The sequence below is a fragment of the Sander vitreus genome, chromosome 9 (assembly GCF_031162955.1).
Source record: "Sander vitreus isolate 19-12246 chromosome 9, sanVit1, whole genome shotgun sequence".
Classification (NCBI taxonomy): domain Eukaryota; kingdom Metazoa; phylum Chordata; class Actinopteri; order Perciformes; family Percidae; genus Sander; species Sander vitreus.
This window is the reverse complement of record NC_135863.1, coordinates 24,929,221-24,947,201: the sequence shown is the minus strand read 5'-3', so window position 1 is coordinate 24,947,201 and position 17,981 is coordinate 24,929,221. Positions and strand designations below refer to the sequence as shown.

Below are 17,981 nucleotides of genomic sequence, written 5' to 3'. Positions count from 1 at the left end.
AGTATTACAAACTCACTTCAGTACTTTGTGACAAAGCAGTGTGGCTGGTTAATTGACTCACTTGCAGTAGCTGTATATGCTGAGATTGTTTAGCACTGCAAACCTGCACACTTGCCTCGACCTGAATTGACTCGGATGTTTGTGAATCCAGCTCCACTACATACTCGCTGCATTTGGCACTTCCTGTACATGCTACATACACTTCTGCCCATACTATAAAAAAACAGAGGAAGGATAATGAAGCATAAATTACTTTACTTCCACGTAATACCGACACATCCTTTTAGTGTGCCCTGTACTCTTGTGGCCTATAAGGTGGCCTAAAACGGCTAATACTCAAAGAAAATTTTATATATTTAGAGGTCCAAGTAAATACAAAGGCAATATAACACTTCCTGGCAATAAAATATATGCATACATATATCTGAAATGGTTTGTAAAACACATTGGAAGTGCAAGGAAGAACCCCACACTAAAGCATCACAAGAATCCAGGTTGTAAGTTCCTGCAGTGGACAAGAGTGACAAAACCTACAGTAACAAAATCTTGCAGTAATATCGTTTCTTACTCCACCAACCACTCACTGTGAGCGCACTGAGCTCCATCCAGGCTCCCTGGTAGGCTGAATTCAATTTCAGCTGGTTGTTGCTCAAGATGAGCTTTCGTAGATTCTCCATGCCCATCATTGCACCTTCTGGTATGGAGTTCAAGTGGTTGTTCTTGATTTCGAGCACCTGCAGGCTGCGTGGAAGACCAAGGGGCATCAAATGAAGGCTGTTCCCTGAAAGATCGAGGGTTTCCAGAACACGCAGCTTCCTGAACGCCTCACGGTGCAGCTTGGGGCTTGTCAGCTTGTTGTAGCTGAGGTTGAGCTCGGTCAGGGTGTACAGCAGGGCCAGGTCGTTACGGCCAATCTCGGTAATAAAGTTGTGTAGCATCATTAGCGTCTTAGCCCGCTTAGGCAAGCCCCTGGGAATCCGCTCTAGCAAGTTGTTGTACATGTGAAGAGTGTGCAATTTTTTCAATCCCTAGTAAAAATGCAAATGTGTTACACAGAAGGTCACATTTTTCAGATGCTGACAGCAAAGCAGTTCATGATATGAGGAAAATATAATCTCTTCCATTCTGTTCCTACAAGGGTTATGGTTAATTAAAATACAATCTGAAATGTCCATGTTTTTACACAACTCAACTATCATGTAAAAGATCCAAAAGAATATGAAATTTAAAAGAAATATACCTGGAAGGCAGTCGGGTGGATGGAACGTGAGCGCAGCTTGTTATTGTGAAGAAGCAGGTACTCAAGGTTTCGGACAGAAGTTAGAGCGTCTCCAGGGATACTACGGATGGAGTTCTTCTCCAGGTGTAGCAGCACTAGATTGCGAGGCAGACCCTTGGGTACGACGCTCAGGTTGTTATTTGACAAGTCTAGACACTCCAGGCTGCTCAGTTGGCTGCCAGGGGAGGAGAGAAAGTCATCAGATCAGTTCTGTCTGCTTTTTGTCTGATACTGCAACACAAGAATTCCCATAGTCTTTGTTAAGTGATGCTCTTGTCTGTACACACTTAAAAACACATAAATCAAGGCTTTTCTTCTTTTACACTTGGCAATAGCATCAATATGTTAGAACCCCTGGGGGTTTGTCCACCTGAAAGTCTCATTGTCCATGCCCTCATTGCTGATAAGGTTGTTCTGGAGATACAGCTCTCTGAGGTTTGGTAAGTTGTCAAAGGCCCCCGCTGGGATTTTCTCCAGCTTGTTACTCTGTAACAACAAGAGCCATCCTTATGCTATCATAATTTACCATAATTATGAATATGAAGAAACAAGATGTATATCATTCACCAGAGCATGTGAGCGGAGTGCAAGCATGAGGGGAGCGCGACCGGGAGGATTTGTGATGGAGGGCAGAGCGAATTTTCAAAATGTTGGGACTTCACCTTATTTCCCGCTCCAATTTTGCTCCAGTACCGCTAACACCATGAGTTTAAAGCATGCCCGAGCCCTGTGTTACTGCAGCACAATCCATGCAGATGGACGGCGCCTGCCCTGCCTCCAGGACCACCAGTGCCTGTCATCCGACTGATTTTTTGCTGGCGGACAGGCCTGGATTGGCTAACTGGGAGCACCAGGAGAATTCCCTGTGGGCCGGTCTGTTTTTTTGGTTGTGATGGCCAGCGTTGTTCAGTCATGGCTTTGGGTTGAAATCATAGTTAAAATATATCATGGATGTGGTCCCTAGGTTGCCAGCTCGCAGTAGCAAAACATATCATATCAGAGGCTTTTCCGATATTGGTATCGGTATCGGAACATCTCTATTATGAATCAAACTTTTTTCTTGTTGCTCCTCAGCAGCAGCCACTAGTCCAGTCCAAGCTCTAGAACTAACATTAATGAAGAGTATGGTGTAGACCTGCTCTATATGAAAAAATCCCTGAGATAATTAATGATGCCAAATGATTCAGCACTACATTAATGAATATGACTTGACTTGATCAGAAAGCTTTATAAAAAAGGGGAGATTTGTGCAGATAATTATGCTAATTTTTTTAAATTTTATTTAGTGTCAGAAGCAGTCAGTAGTGTGCAAGGGATATATGCTGACAGTGTGGAAGGCACATCTACTGTAAGCTGTTGTACCACAGTGTGGGAACAAGCCAACATGATCAGATTAGTTACAATATAATCACTTTCTATGCCCAAATGTTACTAGTGACCATTATGCCTTTTATCCTCGAACGTATGATAGTAAAAATACTATATAATATATAATAGTGTATAAGCCCATGATTGAAAGGGAACAGGATGAAAGTAATACAAAATATTATACAAAGTAGATGATGGTGTCATTAGAAAGTGCAATATTATTTTATGTTATTCTTTGTCTTTTTATTTTGTATTTTTATTTATTCTTTTATTTCCTTTTAAGGTTTGGATATCTGTAAACACTCATGTGTATTAGATTCTGATATTGTTGAACATCGTGTTGTTGTTGTTGTTGTTAAGATGTTGTTATATGTTGTAATACATCTACATTGTGAAGCAACACTTACTGTGTTTGCACTTAATTGAAAATGATGATATTTTACAACAACACACTGAATTACAAGGCTGTAGAGAACAGTGCGCTATTGCAGACTTATATACTGTGGTTTTAATTACATTATTTTAATATAGTCAGTCGTGAAGTAAAGTGAAATGTCCACGGCATGAAACTCCAGGGCTGAAAATTACTGTCCCACTCCAGACCTGCTGGCGAGTTGTGTATTGAGTTACGAGTTGAACCACTAGAGGTCGCTGTAGACCACAATATATGGTACTGCATGTTTTGTAAGACTGGTGGAATAGAAGAAGAGAATAAAGAAGTTAAGTTGATGCTAGCTCTATGGTCTCGTCTGTTCCACTGTGGCTTATCTGCTACATAACAAATTGGCGACGAGGATGGCGACTGCTGGTGTGCCTCTTCCTGCGTTGTTCCTGCCATGCACGGGACAACCTACCATTCTGTTCGATATGTGGATGGAAATGTTTGAGAATTACCTGCTTGCTATTCAAGCGGAGGGGGACGACTGGCCCGACACGAGGAAACGTGCAATTCTCCTACACTGCCTGGGCACCGAAGGCCAACGTGTATTTTATACACTTACGGATGTAGGTACAACTTATTATTCAGCAGTAGGTGCATTGCATGCACATTTCAGCCCAGCAATAAATGTCGTGGTGGAACGACACAAGTTCAGACTAAGTGCAGAAACCGCATGAGACTGTAGCCGAGTATGTGGGCGCGCTACGTGAGCTAGCTACAACGTGCGGATTTACTGGAAACACAGATGAAATGATATGGGAACAACTGATTGAGCATGCTAGCTGCGTAAAAATATGTGAGAGACTGTTAGTGCAAACAGATGCAAATCTCACTCTGGCTACAGCAGTAAAGTTGGCGTGTCAATTGGAAGCAGCCATCGGGCATGCACAGACACTAGCTTCTGAACCTCATGCTTCAGTGCAAGTGGTGAAGGTGAGACCAAAACGTCCATTCAGAACCAGAGCAAAGAGCAGCTACTCCACCAAGTCTGCAGCAACACTGAAACAGGATCAAAGTTGTTTTAGATGTGGATCAGCAGCTCACCTGGCAAATGCTCAGAACTGCCCTGCAAGGAAAGTGACTTGCTGAAACTGCAATAAGATCGGACACTTTGCCCATGTATGTAAGTCCAAGCAAAAAGTGAGAATGTACGTGGACTTATGTGAACCAAACAAGGCTGTAGTGATGGACAGTCACCCACTTCCCCATATGGATGATCTTTTCTCTGAAATGTGTGGAGCCACTGTGTTCTCCACCATTGATTTGGCAAATGCTTATCATCAGGTGTTACTGGCAGAGGAAAGCAGAGATATGACTGCATTTATAACTCACGAAGGGCTCTTCAGGTTCCGTCAGGTTCCATATGGACTGTGTTCAGCCCCAAGTGCATTCTCCAAGATGATGTCTCTGGTGCTGAAAGACCTCAAGGGGGTCCAGAACTAGCCGGATGATGTCATAGTCTATGGCACAGAAAAGGAGGAGCATGACCGTAATCTGCAGACAGTGCTTGCTGCGCTAAAGGAAGCCGGCCTCCAGCTCAACAATGAAAAATGCCACTTCAACCAGACCAGCCTACGGTTCCTTGGACACACCATCTCAGCCCAGGGTTTGCTGCCAGACAAAGATCACCTCAAGGCTATTACAGCTGCTCCAGCGCCTAGCGACGCCACCACACTGCGCTCATTCCTGGGGCTCACAGCATGGTATGCAAAATTTCAGTGGACGGCAGCAGCACAGTCAAGCTTTGACATGGTCAAGACTCACATTGTAAACAGCTCAGTGCTATCCATCTTTGACCCCAGCCTTCCTACAATTGTGTCTACAGATGCTTCAGACTATGGTCTGGGGGCCACACTGACACAAATGCACCCTGATAACACGGAGCGCACAGTTGCTTTTGCCTCACGTTCACTTACCCCTGCTGAACAGAAATACTCTTGTTAATACTCCAGGAGGCGTTAGCCTGTGTGTGGGCAGCAGAAAAGTGGAGGACTTTCTTATGGGGCACAAGATTTACACTGCGTACAGATCACCAAGCCTTTACCACACTACTACACACAAAAGGACTTGGGCGAGCGGCAGTGTGTATTGCCTGGTGGTCAGCCAGACTCCTGTGCTTCACGTATCGTGCAGAAAACTATGCTGCTGACTGTCTCTCCCGTTTGCCTCTCCCATCAGAAGAGAATGCAGAGCCAGTGACTGAGCCTGAAATTGTAGCTCTGCTGGACACAGAACTGAAAGCTCTCTCAGTGAAGTACTTCGCTGTGGCATGCAAGGAGTGCCCAGAGATCACTGCCATCAGGGCACAGATGAAGAATGGGTGGCCTAAAACAGCAAAGTCTCTACCTGCAGTGCTCAAACCCTATTTTGCTACTAGAGATGAACTCTCAGTCCAAGATGTGACAATATACAGGGGTCCTCACCGACGGCTAGTGCCTGTGGCCCTGAGAAAACAGCTGGTGGACCTGGCATATGAAACTCACCAGGGTGTTGTACGCACCAAGCAGAGGCTGCAAGACTTATACTGGTGGCCCGGCATGGACCTGTGGGTGCAGGACAGCATTAGTGCATGTGTGACCTGCCAGATGAATGATAAAAGTGCTAAGACGCATGCTACTCCACTTCAGCCAGTTTCACTGCGAGATGGTCCATGGTAGAAAGTAGAAATTTACATCGTCGGACCATTCGAGTCAGCGAACTGGGAGTGCCGCTATGCGGTGACACTGATTGACTATTACACAAAGTGGCCGGAGGTGGCTTTTACATACTCCATCACAACCACGGCTGTCACCACCTTCCTGTCTACTGTGTTTGCCCGCTTTGGCAACCCCACAGAACTCATTAGTGATAATGGGACACAGTTTACCTCGAGCGAGTTCGCAGAATTTCTGGAAGTGAGGGACATTACACACAGGAAAGTGTCTTTGTATTATCCACAAGCAAATGGAGCCATTGAACGCTGGAACTGTGTTCTCAAAGAGACACTTCTTACTGCCGAGCAGGAGAGTAAACCATGGAAACCATTCATACAGGACTTCGTACCGTGCAACTCCACACAGTACAACAGGAGTGTCACCATATGAACTCCTGTTCAACAGGAAAATGCACACAAAGGTGAACATTGGTCCAGCAAGCAGATCTACCCTGCTGTCAGAGAAGCAGCTGCGCAATTGTGTCACCTCCAAACAAAACGCATCGAAAGTCTACACAGATGTGAGGAGAGGTGCAAAAGTACCAAGGATCAAAGAGGGAAGCCTAGTAAGAGTACGGAAACTCTTCCATGTCAATAAAGGGCTGTCAAAGTTCCATAGACCTGCCAGGGTGGTACGGAGAGCTGGTGCAAATGCGTATGTGCTGGAAGATGGACGTACATGGAACGCTACTCATCTTTCTCTGGTTCCTGACAGTAACGGACACCATTGAAAGTTCTGTTCCGGTACCTGAGCCGGGACCTAAACAACTGCTGGATGGTGACATGCTGGCACCCGCCAGGGTCAGAAAGAGGCCTGCATGGCTTAGTGATTATGTACATTAATCCTTCTCATGGCCTTTGGGGGGGGAAATGTTGAAGAGGGAAGGACAATGTGAGATGACGGAAAAAAAAAGAAAAAAAAAGGAAATTGGAAACGTGACTGGAAGAAAAACTATAATTTGAATGCTGTTTTGCTTGTGAAATTGCTTGTTTAATTACGTTTAAGTTAAAAGCTACGGTTAGTAAGTGCGATAGACATTAGGTTGCCTGCTATAACTGTTAAAGCGATACTATTATTGGAAAGAAGAGTTTGTTAATGCTAGGTATGAAAAGGGAAGAGACGGCGTATTGAGCTTTATTTCATCTGGTAAGCTTCCTAAACAAGACGGGAAATATGTTGTGTATTGAGTTACGAGTTTAACCACTAGAGGTCGCTGTAGACCACAATATATGGTACTGCATGTTTTGTAAGACGGGTGAAGAAGAGAATAAAGAAGAAGTTAAGTTGATGCTAGCTCTATGGTCTCGTCTGTTCCACTGTGGCTTATCTGCTACATAACATGGCGGAGCTCTGGGTATAAAGGTGGGCGCCGTTCATCTCATAAATACTACGCACCTTTTTTATTCTTTTTTTTGGCGTGAGCAGTAAGTAATTTCAGTGGAGCGGGGTGAAATCTGAGTTGAGCACAGAGCGATATTGAGCAGGGCGGTTTGGGGAGCGGAGGGAACAAACAACTCTGTGAGCAAGGAGCAGAAATTCTCACTGCTCCACTCCACTTACATGCTCTGTCATCCACCTAACTTCTAACTGCAAACTTAACAGGTGCTGGACCTTGAGATGAAGACGGTAAAGGCTGGAGGGCAGGTTCCTCGGGACAACTCCCAAGCAGTTGCTGGACATGGTTAGCATCTCCAGGTTGTCAGAACCATTGAACGCATGATCAGGAAGCCCTGCGTCACTCAGCTTGTTGTTATGGAGATACACAGACCTGGGAGCCATGATCAAGGGACATTGCCATGTGTAAATGAACATGATTTCAGGAACAAGTGGTAAATTTACACAAACACACACATTCGTACCTCAGTTTTGGTTTATGGCCAAATGTATATAGGTAAATCCTTGTGAGCTTATTGGCAGCAAAATCAGCACTAACCAAAGAGGGTGGTAGGACTTTTGGTGCTGAGGTGAGCTGCAAGCACAACAAAAGAAGCAAGACAGGATATTGTTACTGTAGAGATGGCAATGTTCACCAGTCGGTTGGTCGATCAGTCTACCGCATCGGTCCTAAGTGTATTCTCTCAACCAATATTGGATAATTTCCATGAAATTTTGTACAGAAATTCATGGTGCCCGGATTATATTTTCTAATGACTTTTGTGACTTTACATCTTGTTCCACCAGCAGGTCAGTGTTTGTAGAGTAACTTATCGAGTGAAACTCTTAATTTTAAGAAGACTTTTTGGTTTAGTCACATCAGGTAAAACTTTCAATTTATAATTAACTTTGACCAAATTCCTGCAAAACTAATGACATTCCCATCCTTAGCTGACTCAGCTGAGCTATGTTAAATGCTAATTAGGTAACATTAGCATGCTAGTACATGAAAATAAGATGGTAACCCTCGTAAACATAACTATTAAACATCAGCATGTTAAAATTGTCATTGTGAGCATGTCAGCATGCTAATTTTATTAGTATATTATTAGCATTTAGCTCAAAGTACCACCATGCCAAAGTATAGCCTAATAGAGCTGGTAGGGTGGCTGTAGACTAGTAATCTTGTTTTTAACCATGTATGATCACACACTTCCCATAACCTTAATCAAGTAGTTTTAGTTGGCCCATAGAGGTGGCAGAAAAAACACGAATATGAATGCTTATCTGAATTTTTGTGATGGGCATATGGGTTGTTTTAGAAGGCAATGACAAACTACCTATATTATGGTTTAAGTATGAAAACTTGTTGGATTTTCATATATTTCAATTATTTGCTTTGATGCAGTCTGTCCTCCCTAAAGAAGCAAGCACTGCTGTATGGAAAGCTGTGTACCCCTTAAAATAAGCAAGGTTTTCTTCACTTTTGTCACTCCTATCAGAATGAGTGCTATTGTACGAAATAGCAAATCCGAGAAACACTGGTGAGAGATGTTCATTTAGAGCTCTCTCCTTTATAACATGGTTTATGGATTAAATCAGAATGGGTGTCTTTGAGGCTTAGTGAGCACTTAAAACCCCCTATTCTTCCTGTATCCTGTGTGCCCTGTGAAGGCACAAACATATCTGTCCATCCTTTCTCTCTCACTTTGTGTCCAAAAGGGTCAGTAACATTTTAGCTCTTACCAGCTGGCACTGCCATACTGGGAGTGATTACAAGCATAAGCTTGCATAGTGTATGAGAGGAGACTGCCACCTCTTTCTCTGCCAGCTGGCATTATGTTAGTGTATCAGAATAGAATAGAGTAAAATGATTGTGAGATGAATGCAGAAAAGATAAAGTAGCATTGAGAACCAACATATGAAAGTCTGATGTGTGTGACTCACCTTGTTATTTGCCAAGTATAAATAATTCAGCTGTTCAAGCATCTCAAAACCTTCATCTTCAAGGCCTATAAAGAGAAAAACTAATCAATTTACCTTCCATCACATCAAAACCATCTCAAAATTCTATTTATTTTATTTTATAATTTAGAATGTATTTTGCGTGAGTATTGAGTATTCTAGATCACATAGAGGCAAATAGCTCAGTCAAAGCATCCACAACCTGATATACCTTCCTCCAACTCCTTCAATCTAATTTTGAAAACATTTAAAGAGACCATCTCCCCTAGACCCAAAACAGTTTGCAGCAAATTATAATAAAATAATCTTTAAAAAAAACAAAAACACATGCATGCCAGTCATTAAGTCTACAGATGAACAAAGCCAGCCAACCAACCCAAGCATACAGCAATGGTGAGGGAGGGCCTCAAGATTTGTAATGAACCTCAATGCTCTATGCTACACAGTAACTAAGGAGTAAAGGCATTGAGAAGAAGCATGCATATATAAAACATCACCATAGTCAATCACAGATATAAAAGTAGCAGCACATTCTTCCTTTTGTATTAAAAGAAAAGCAAGACTTATTTCTGAAATAAAAACCCTGCATCTAAATGTCTAAATCTAAATGTGATAATTGATGAGATAATCATCAATTAAGTTGAAGGCATTTTAAAACTGTAATGACATTTTTAAAGCTCCAATCAATCCTGTTTTAAAGTGCTCATTATGCTTTTGGGATTTCCCCCTTTCCTTATTGTGTTATATATATATATATATAACACAAATATATATATATATTTTTTTTTTGGCACATTATAGGTTTATAAAGTGAGTCCACCCCAAAGGCACTTACATTCTCCAACAGAAAACACTGTTCACAAACTGCTCCAAACAGCTCTATTGTAGTCCAGCCTTTACTTCTGTGACGAACGTGCGTCACTTTGACGCAAAAAAATTGTGTTTTTTGAAAATTAAACCTATTCTTATATAACCTCTAAATACAATTATAAACCTGAAAATGAGCATAATATGAGCACTTTAATGTAACATGTATCTGTATATTCATGTTAGGTAATTATTATTTCTTAAGATAGGCTAGTTGTGTTTTTTCTGAAAAACAAAACAAATATACAGCTTTAATTTGCATATTCCATATTATGCATATGCAAAAACAGAAGGGGGGTGCAGTAGGGGGGCAGCGATTGTATTGGGTTGGCTGTGGGCCCCCTGGTTACCCCTTGGCGGCACCACTGCTGTAATTACCATCTGTGGTAAGCAAGTTGTTCTGAAGGTTGAGAGTCTCAAGCTGATGCAGATGGGAAATGTGCTCCACTGTTATCTTCTCGATTTTGTTGTTCTGGCATCAGGGGACAAAACACAGAGAGTAAATACAATGGCAGATGAGAGTTTGCACTGGTATCTCACTAATTTTCTGAGCAGTATTACAAAATGTGGATGTGTATTACTGTTTATGTGTGTGCAATTGTGTGAAAGACCTGAAGAGAGAGCTGGCGAGTTTTGTCAGACAGCTCGGCGGGGAACTCTGTGAGGTCAACTCCAGCACAGTCTACTGCCCCTTCTGCGGTACAGCTGCACTCTGGCGGGCATTCAAGCGGCTCAGGTTTCATCACCACTGTTGCAATGTCGGTCTCCTTAATTGGCTCTTGCTCCTCCTCTTCCTCTGGTTTGAAAGGGGCCTGGCAATGCACCAACATACAGGCCAAGACCAGCACACTCAGGGCCTGCAGGATGGAATGCTTGGGAAAGGCCATGGTTACTGCTCAGCTCTCCTGTTGCACAAGCACATGGACAGTAGAGTTAAAAACATCAAACAAAAAATATTGAAAAATCAGATGAATCGGATGCTTTATACATATTTCTGTGTTGTCTGAAATAAAATCACATGGTACCTTTACCGCATTGCTGTGCCCTCAGAAGCTGCAATTTAAACTGCACTTTTGTTTTACTACTAACAGAATTGCTGTGTCATGTAGAAAAGTGCCATTAGAGGTCATCATATCTGAGGTTTAAGGGGACGTATTATGCTAATATTTAGGTTTCAGGTGTCCCGTCTGTTATTTCAGCCGGGAACTAACTGTAACGGAGTATAGTAGCACTTTCTAACATGAAAAATGACCAATAAAGGCTTTTCAACCAAAAACTGCAAAAAGACCAAACTTGTTCTAGCAGGTATGGAGAAAAGTGTGGAGAAATTAACATCAGCAGCCAAGATTAGCCTACAGCTTTCCTTGGTGTTAGCATGTAGCTACATGTAGAACTAAATGACTGTAGGCTATAAGAGAGTAGGGTATAAAGTAGCACTTTCTACTGTTAAAAAATCACCAATAAAGGCTTCTAAACCAAAAACTACACAATCAAACATGTTCCAGAATGTGATCCAAAATTAGCATGTAGCTACATGTAGCGAGGATGTAATATAAACACAAATGGAAACCATGAGAAGGCTGCAAGGCTGTCAGCCACAGCCAAGTACCTACACAGGGTAAGGTAGGAGAGAAGAGTCCTACAACAAGGTCCTAGCCATCAATACATATATGTACTGCCAGTCATTAGATACCCAGCTGGTATAATAACCTGGCCAAAGGAAGAGATAGAGGCTACTGATATCAAGACAAGAATGCTCCTCACCATGGAGGGTTTCACCCCAAGTCCAGCACGCTGAGACTATACACCAAGTGGAAGGAGGGTGGCCAAGGCCTATTTAGTGTCAAAGCAACTATCTAGGATAAAACAACAAAGATCCAGGAGTACATAAGGAAGATGGCCACAAGTGATGACCTGCTAAGTGAATATCTCAGGCAGCAGAAACCCAGTGATGAGGAGGTAGGGGGAGGGGAGGAACCATCATGTAAGGACAAGGAGGGTATATTAAAAAAAATAAAAATAAATCCCCATTCGCTCCATCCTGGGCAGTCAAGCTTGGGTTGTCTACCAGAGGCCTGGGAGCCTGAGGGTTCTGCGGAGTATTGTAAGTTCCTGACACACCAAGGCGATGGTTGCTGACAGCCGACGGTCGCCTTGGTGTGTCAGGGCCTTACAATAGTTTGTGTGGTGTGTCCCGCACTGTCGCAATTCATCTGATTGGCTGTTCAGCTTGAAAATGAGAGAGAGGAAAGCAAACAAATGACTGTGAGAGGCACACACAAGGCTCTTTTCATTTTTTATCTCATTTAATCAATCCGATACACATAAGAGCTGTCAAAACTGATAAAAAATGACGTTTGAATGTTCCTTATATATCTATTTTAGCACATTATGTCCATAAGATGCTTGTGTTGGTATATTTATTTTAACAAATACATGTCTTTTAAAAGTTCTCTACATACCTACACAAAATAAAGTAACGTTAATAAACTAATAATCTATACCGTGAAATTTAATATGAAGGCCGTTATAGACCTCTCTCTCTCTGCACCGCTAAACAATTAGCCCCCTAGCAAGCAATCCGCTCGGTCCCTCCGCTCCGCTCTCACTGAAGGGAGACTTATTTGCTGAGAGAACGGATGACAGCCTGGGAGAGAGAAAGTCTGATTAGCCATCTCCCAGTGTCTGCTGTCATCCTTCGGGTAGTGAAGCAGAGGGATCTTAGGCTCTGTTCTGTTCTGCCACTGCTGATTCGAGCAAACACTGTTTGTTGTGGGTATCTGGTTTCCATTTTTGTATGACTGCCATCTGCTGGTATGGAGACTTATTTCCTCTCACTCAGGTGCAGAACAGACGTGGTACTTGGCCATAAACTGTAGTCTGTGTGGTGTGTTTCAGTGCAAATATTTGACCAAGACAAAGGCGGCAAATTTAGGACCTAGGTGAAATAACTGTTTAGGGAAAACTGCTTGTTGTATGTTCAGCTCTCAGTACGTTTGTAGCTTCTAACTGAATCTCTGGGGTTTGAAGTTTAGTTTCTGCTTTATTTTACATTTCATGTTCGCTTGAGTCATGTTAAGTTACTGCTGATAAAGAACATTTCCTGATTTTGCAGCTTCAAAATGAAAGAATTTAAATAACAAAATAATGGACGATTTTTATTGTTTTGATTGAGAGACCTGTAGCAGTGGAAAATTACATATTGTAGCCTACGTTTAAGCCATGCTAGCAGCGTGCCTCAAGAGATGGTCCAGAATGAAATGTCTCAATTATTGGATGGATTGTTATGAAATTTGGTGCAGACATTCATGTTCCCCTCCAAATAAGTTTAGTGACCATTTGACATTTACTATAGCGCCACCATCAGGTTATCATTTCAGTTTTTCCAAACTTTGGTTTACTATCAAATAGGCTACCTGCAAAACTAATGACATTCCTCAGCTGTACTTGTACTGTCAGCTGTACAGCTAATTAGCAAATGTTAGAATGCTAACATGCTAAACTAACATGGTGAACATGGTAAACATTATACCTGCTTAACATCAACATGTTAGCATTTTGCTCAAATAACTACTGGGCCTAAGTATAGCGTCACTGTGGCTTTTGTTATTTTGAAGATCAGAGATCAGATCCATATCAGAAGTCTTATCCTTCCCATGAAAACAACCTAAATGAGTGCTTCTCCGAATATGCTTTGAAGTTACAGTTTTATCAACCCCTGCTCTCAATTTATTGCTCACACACTTTATCACATCAATATTTTTTTCTATAATATGGACCACCTGGGTCTGTAGGATAAGCTGAGTAAAATTACTCAGATGACATCAGTGGAGTAATCTCAGGTTGGGCTTGAAACCTACACATGTTTACACATAACAGAACGCTTGTGTTATAAACTAGAGGTGTGGAGTTTGAAAGATGTGGGCAGGCAGGATGTGATGATAGACACTTTTGAGTGGCATTTTGGGAAGTTTAGGTGTTGGAAGTTTGAATGAATGGAAACAAGTTGTCTTAGTTCAAACTTGGTTTAATGACCAGTGAGGATGCAACATGACAGAACGGCAGTTACACACAACTGGAGCTACACTTCCAGCCAGTCTACAAAGTAACACGCATGCACCAGATTACTTCCTACTATACGGCACCTGCAACAGCTCAACATAGACTGTAAACAACATATACTGAACACTGTGGCGGATCTACATTAGGATCCAGGATTTTTGGAACTTGACCCATAATAGAGACTAAAAATTCTGGATATATCACCTCTCTTTCATCATTCTCTCTGTGCATTCTCTCTATTTGCACCAACCAAATAGTAAATCACTGGAGTAACTCTTTAAAACAAGCAAAACACAAATGTATAGCTTACCACAATTTCATGTACAGTATGACTATGTACTGCATCATTTCATTTCAAATCTTTTTAATCCACCAACACTGGTGTACCCCTGCAGGGCAATCAACTGGTGTACAGGAAAAAAACGGTATCATTACTTCTAAATAATGTATTTAATGAATAGAGGGTTTGCATTGTTTATGCACCAGGCCAACAATATAAGACAAGTTTCAATAGGGCACTCTATGCAGTTCTCAAGGCAAACATCTAAAAGCCATCCATCAGACAAACCTTTTCTGCCTTTTCTTTTGCCGACTGTGACACACACACTCACACAGAGAGAAAATACACACAGCAGCATGCATACAACCACTGCAAAAAAATAAAAGCCTGTGCACTTTCACACACATATTGTACAATGTGGTAAATAAAAACAGCATAGCATCCAGGTGTCAGAGAGGAGTTAAAAAAGCCTTCACTAAGTCAACCGCACTCTCAGGTTACATTATAATTAGGAGGCTTGAATGGAGAATAGTATTTATTAGCAGAGATGCAGATTTTTTAAAAGTCATCATCTTGTTTTCGTGCTCTTTCTCAGCTGAGCAGAATCGTAAAATGGCTTTACTGCACTGTTTAGTCTGGATCGTCTAAAATAAACATGCCATATATGCCATGGATGAATGACGGTGACACTTACAGCTCGGTCTAAGCTCCACATAACACAACAGCCACCCATAAAACATGCAATAGTAAAGTCTGCAAAAACAGCGTTCTGGTCTACTACTTTACCCCGTCTGACCACCGTTTGCTGAAACGCAGTGAAGTCTGACGTCCAGTCCAAACACAGGCTGTCCCATAGCAAGCGAGGAGTCACACAGCCACACCAGATATCCTCCAGATGTGAGAGAGCGAGAGAGAGTAGGAGTGGTAGAGGGAAAGTTAAGAGAAAGAAAGGAAGGGGAACAGGCGAGGGTAAAAGGGAGTGAGCAACAGCTCTGACCTAAATGGGTTTGACCTAAAACAATTTATTTTCTCATATTTGTTCTCTGAGAATTAATTTTCTTCCTCTCAATGTTGTAGTTACAGTTTTAGTGCAAAACGTTTGTGTTGTGTAACTCGTTTAATTTTTCTCTAGATTCAACAACAATTTTTCAATCTCAAAAAGTGAGATTATAATCATAAACTTGGGATAGGAGGCCTGATTACTTCAAATAGATCTGGTGCGTACCTATCTTGGATTAGCTAAAAACATAGTCTCGTTCTCCAATGTACAAAAAGGAGATTATTGATAAAAGATGTTATTGAGCTGAAAAAAATATGTGCCTCTATTTGTTGACATGTTATAACTTTAATTTAGGGAAAAGACAGATGAGTTGTCCTAAATATCCCAGTAATAAATCAAAAAGTAGAAATGTAGTCTGCCAAAAAGGGGCGACAGGATATGATCTAATGTCCCACATGTTTCTGGATTAGGCCTCTTCTGCAACAAGCCCACCTCCCATTAGGCCTATTGTGTGAACATCTGCTACCATTATGATACATCAGCACAGTTCACTTAAAATTTTCATGCCGAAAAGTTTTGCAATGATTCATCACCATGGGTAGTCAAAATATGCTTCAACAACATATGTATTTGTTTTTGTCTGTTTTATTTTCTTGCTTTCACACCTCATGTCTTATTAAAAACACTGTGAGTGAGCAACCAATAAAAGCCTTATTTCCTAGCTCCACTACCAGTGAATTTGTGTTTTGTGTGAAAGGCATTAGAATAAAACTGCTTAAAACAAATTATAGCCACACTGCACAAAAAAGGCCTAAATGTATTTACATGGTCAAAATTGGAGTTAATTTGACAAAAATGACCGTGCAATTATAAGAAGGTTCGATACCACTTTTACGTCTGTACAGCTTAATTTAGAAGACACTGGAAACGGGGGAAACAGGTAGCCTGGCTCTGCTGCCTTTAATCTCACACAGGGTGTATCACTTCAGGGACATCTACAGAATCTGCTCCTTCACGCATTCTAAATAAATGTTTTTAACAAGTGCATATGTACTTACTCAATACTGAGCACTTGCAATTAGTGAGAGTGATGGGGTTTTGGGAATCACTTACTGATTACATGTCTGCTGAGCTGCTGTTTTTAGGCTGAAAGAGAGACAGACCTCGGTTTGTAGCCTTAAATACCCTTCTGAAATGGAAGAAAACACTCTGAACCATTCTTTGGTTATTACTCATCATATTTTTTGGCAGGCTGTTTGCCCCTCATAGGGGCTCTGGTCACTGTGACTGTGACATGTTTTTAATAAGTTTCCACTTATAATAATAATTCAGGGCCTAAAGCAAAAGTATCACAGCACATTAATCGCTACTAGAATTTACATTTAAAAGTTAATTGTCAAAATGGATGTAGTTGTAGTCTTGCATTGCCAGACCTATCTTCACAGTGCTGTGGTAAGGTCTGGCTACACCATAGATACATTCTGGAATTTTCTGAAATTGAACTATTTTTTTTATTTAGCTGACAGGCATTTCACTTGATTAGAGCTTGTATGACATTATTCTACTTCTTAAAGGGTAACTACCATTTTTTTCAACCCTATTTTCCTATGTTTTTGTGTCCAGGTGACTGATGGGAACAACAATCTTTGACATTGGTCCAGTATTAAGCAAGATCGCATCAGTCGACAGCGGCAAAATAAGCTTCAAGTAATAGGGCAATTGTCCAGCTTGTATTTACCTTCACAAAAGTGCTCGTTTTGCCACTGACAGTCTCAGATTAACATTCTAAGTGTCTGGCAACATTATGGAAAGGATCCCTTCAGAGATAGACCTTTAAAACCTCTTTGAGAGCTTTCTGTTTAACCAGAAACCGCTCTGAAGTCACTGGCGCTAAACCCACCAGACTCCATTTAAAAACGTAATACTTTTAGCGTGTACAGAGCAAACATATTTTCACATGTAAATCAGTAAACTATGTGTTTATTTCAATCAAAACTAGAGTTGCGATGGCTGGAAAAGTGGAATGATGACCCAAAACAGCTTTTCCTAGTTTTATTTTGTTTATGTCGACTTTGAATGGAGTATTTTACGAGGCTAAAATTACTGTTTATTTACATGGAGTCTGGTGGGTTTAGAAAACGCAATTTCACGGATATTTTTATGTTTAAATAAAGGATCTTACTCTTTAACAGAAAGGTTGACCTCCTTAGAAATCCTTTCCATAATGTTGTCAGACACTTAGAATATTAATCTGAGCCTGACAGTGGCAAATGAGCACTTTTGTGAAGGTCAAACTGGACAAAAAGGAGTCATTAGTGACCCAGGAATAACACTACCGTGACTACAGAGTGCAAGAGCCAAGGCAAAGCTGCAGTAGAATCTAGGTCAGAGCTAGTTTACAGATTTGTCTTTCAGCCATGTTCCTCCATTTACAAAGTAAAAACTACAATGTGGCAGACTGGAACAAGGTGGCTGCAGTGTTGGGAAAAATGCAGGGTCCTCCCAGGCCCAGCCAACTCAAAAATGACATCCAAGTACTGTCACGACTGAACAGAGAGCCATTATTGGTTAAGGTCACACTAATACAGTATAATCTCAAATAGGATACCTATATTGCAACTTGTTTGTTGATATATTGTGGAGCCAAGGAGTAT

General features: G+C 41.4%; 1 protein-coding gene across 1 annotated transcript in view; it reads right to left on the bottom strand.

Annotated features, from left to right (window-relative positions):
• The window catches only part of podn (podocan), a 58,511-nt gene extending 43,234 nt beyond the window's left edge, over positions 1-15,277 (bottom strand). Inside the window, exons 1-9 of the mRNA XM_078259462.1 lie at positions 15,114-15,277; positions 10,597-10,890; positions 10,364-10,457; positions 9,101-9,165; positions 7,639-7,748; positions 7,391-7,547; positions 1,650-1,765; positions 1,241-1,454; positions 585-1,028 (exon numbers count right to left, since the gene is read on the bottom strand). Of these exons, the coding sequence (XP_078115588.1) occupies positions 585-1,028; positions 1,241-1,454; positions 1,650-1,765; positions 7,391-7,547; positions 7,639-7,748; positions 9,101-9,165; positions 10,364-10,457; positions 10,597-10,872 (1,476 nt within the window). The 5' untranslated portion in view covers positions 10,873-10,890; positions 15,114-15,277. The remainder of the gene's footprint in view (positions 1-584; positions 1,029-1,240; positions 1,455-1,649; positions 1,766-7,390; positions 7,548-7,638; positions 7,749-9,100; positions 9,166-10,363; positions 10,458-10,596; positions 10,891-15,113) is intronic.
• Positions 15,278-17,981: the final 2,704 nt, after the last annotated feature.